The following is a 2,220-nucleotide window of genomic DNA, read 5'->3' as shown; positions in this document are numbered from 1 at the left end:
GTAGGTTTTTTAAGCTGCACAAAGTGCTTAGCCCTGCACATAACTGCACGTACATACTGGCAGTTGTGCACACAACTATCGAACTCAGCACATGATCCAAAATATAAAATTACGTACTAGGGATCTATGTAGACAGGTATACACTAAATGCATATCAAAGAGAGGGCAAACTGCTGATGATCCAAAATAGAAAATCCATGCTAGGAATCTATATACAAGGGGAAGCAAACAACAACTTTATTATGGGATGACGGCTGGGGCTTCCACACGGATACACCTAATACGTATCAAAGAATAGCAAACTGCTGAAGATTCAAAATAGAAAATGTATGCTAGGTATCTATGAACACAGGTGCTGAACACAGGGCTTGCAACTGGTGCACTTTCTTGCGGAGGTTATCCAGCTTGCCTTTTGTTGGCTGTGCTGGAGCTGCTAGACTACTGGACGATGGGCAATCTTTGGGGGGATGCCAGCCACTTCCACCTGCAAATGGTGATCAAAAAGCATTCACAAGTCTGCGGACTTCATGGCGGTAGAGTATTCGTCACATACCTCCTAAGTGCTGAGGTGACGAGACTGCACGCAGTACACCAGACGACGTTCCTGGCAGAGGAGTGACAACTGCAGCTAGTGGGGAGACAACAGTGCTCTGTGTTGACAAGGCTGGTGCGTGTTGTGCGTAGCTATGGTCCTGATGAGACAGATCACGCTGTTGCTGACTTTCTTCAGTACCACACTCTGATGAAGCAGATGATGTCGTACAGTTAGCCAACCCAACAACTACGTTACTCAAGTATACCTTCAGCATGGCAAGGATGACTCATCTGGTGAAGGTGTATTGCTCCTGTGCTGTCGTCATCGCAGGCTACCACAGCTTGCACACGTTCCTCCGTTGAAGGCCCACTGCTTTCAAGTCTGCTCTGATTGGCGTAGGCACTACTTCCTCCTGTAAACCACCAGTAGCACTCACAATAATTGCCTCTAGAGTTACAACATTTTCATGTGATAACTTGAGCATACCGACTTGTATTATACTTACCAACGCCATGCAGTGTGCGCTTCAATGTAGGAACTGCATCCCACCGAAGCCTTCCTGTGCGCAAATAAGCAACTGGTGCGAAGTGCTGGGAGCACAGGACCTTAGAGCGAATGGAAATTAGACTCGTATCCGCCTCCAGGTTGCAAAACTCCAGCCACGCCTTGTACCTGCGAAGCAGTTTTATTGTTGAAGAATTATGCAAAGCTGTGCCACGAAAACATGCACTAGCTACAGCAGCCTGACCCTGTATGCCCTACATTCAGAGTTCAAAAAAAAAAGAAAAAATCAGCATGCAAAGCAAGCCATCAACATGCTAGCATTGGGTACATGTAAGCACATGCAGCACAGCCCTTTGTGTCCCGTACATGCAAACCGTTGCAAAACTCCTCGTTGAAAGCAGCCCAGCAGCCACATGCTTAAATATTTACATGTTTACCACCTCACTGTGGAAGGATGACCTATCCAGGGAGTGTCCATACAGACTGAAAGCTGGAAAACAGGTGATACCATTGAAACGCTATTAATCTTATGTAACTTGCACTATGTTCACTTCACCGCTCTCAATAAAACTCGGGGGGAGAGGTACGCATTTTACTTCAGCAAACACTGCACGTCCTCAACCAAGTGACTCAGCTCCGTTCTCGGCCGTAGACACTTATAATATATAGGAACTCACCTCAAGGGGTCCCGAGGAAAACGGTGGAAACTTATACCGCCCATAGTGTCATCGGCGTCACAGTTTCCTTTCTCCTTCAGGAGGCACCGCTTATGTAGCGCCTCGACATGGTGCGTCTCCCGGTAGAGCCTGCAGGAACAGGTTTACCGGCGTTCTGTTGTGTTTTACCATTGTTCGTGTGTGCCTGCCTTACCTTAGTTCTCCGAGAAGTGTCCCCTGTTTGACTTGGTGGTTTGAAATTGAAAAGACGACGATGAAGAAGAAAACGGCTATCAACAGTCACAAAGCGCGCAGTCAACGTACGGCAAGCTCGTAGCTAACAACATGCTTAGGGACAGGAACCGGAAGCGTACTCGGCTCTGTCTATAATCTTACGTATTACTGGCAGACCGGGCGAATTGCTATATTAAAAATATGCATATTGGATTAATACACACATTATTCGCGCCTCCGATCAAATTATTTTTGTTTACGTTCGTAGTTTGCCCCTCAACAACCACGCTC

The 2,220-nt window shown here is 46.8% G+C and overlaps 1 protein-coding gene across 5 annotated transcripts; it reads right to left on the bottom strand.

The window, feature by feature from the left end:
* Positions 1–306: 306 nt before the first annotated feature.
* On the bottom strand, positions 307–2,016 carry LOC135387383 (uncharacterized). Of its 5 annotated transcripts, none has more exons than XM_064616606.1 (7): positions 1,910–2,016; positions 1,717–1,845; positions 1,477–1,529; positions 1,041–1,207; positions 801–947; positions 554–739; positions 307–484 (listed from the first exon to the last, which is right to left on the bottom strand). In XM_064616606.1, the coding sequence occupies exons 3-7, from the start codon at positions 1,515–1,517 to the stop codon at positions 333–335; spliced, it is 693 nt and encodes a 230-aa protein (XP_064472676.1). In that variant the 5' UTR covers positions 1,518–1,529; positions 1,717–1,845; positions 1,910–2,016; the 3' UTR covers positions 307–332. The 5 variants fall into 5 exon arrangements, with proteins under 5 accessions (XP_064472676.1, XP_064472677.1, XP_064472675.1 ...); XM_064616607.1 differs by having other exon boundaries at positions 1,480–1,529; XM_064616605.1 differs by lacking the exon at positions 1,477–1,529.
* Positions 2,017–2,220: the final 204 nt, after the last annotated feature.

The sequence above is a fragment of the Ornithodoros turicata genome, chromosome 3 (assembly GCF_037126465.1).
Source record: "Ornithodoros turicata isolate Travis chromosome 3, ASM3712646v1, whole genome shotgun sequence".
Classification (NCBI taxonomy): Eukaryota; Metazoa; Arthropoda; class Arachnida; order Ixodida; family Argasidae; genus Ornithodoros; species Ornithodoros turicata.
The sequence above is the reverse complement of the archived record's forward strand: the minus strand, read 5'-3'. Positions and strand labels throughout refer to the sequence as shown.

Bases quoted from the DNA above. Each gene is read 5' to 3' on its own strand.
- LOC135387383 (XM_064616603.1), bottom strand. From the start codon at position 1,550: ATGGTATCACCTGTTTTCCAGCTTTCAGTCTGTATGGACACTCCCTGG. The intron at 740-800 runs GTATACTTGAGT...CTGCTTCATCAG, and splicing joins TCATCCTTGCCATGCTGAAG to AGTGTGGTACTGAAGAAAGT. The intron at 485-553 runs GTATGTGACGAA...CACCATTTGCAG, and splicing joins GTCACCTCAGCACTTAGGAG to GTGGAAGTGGCTGGCATCCC.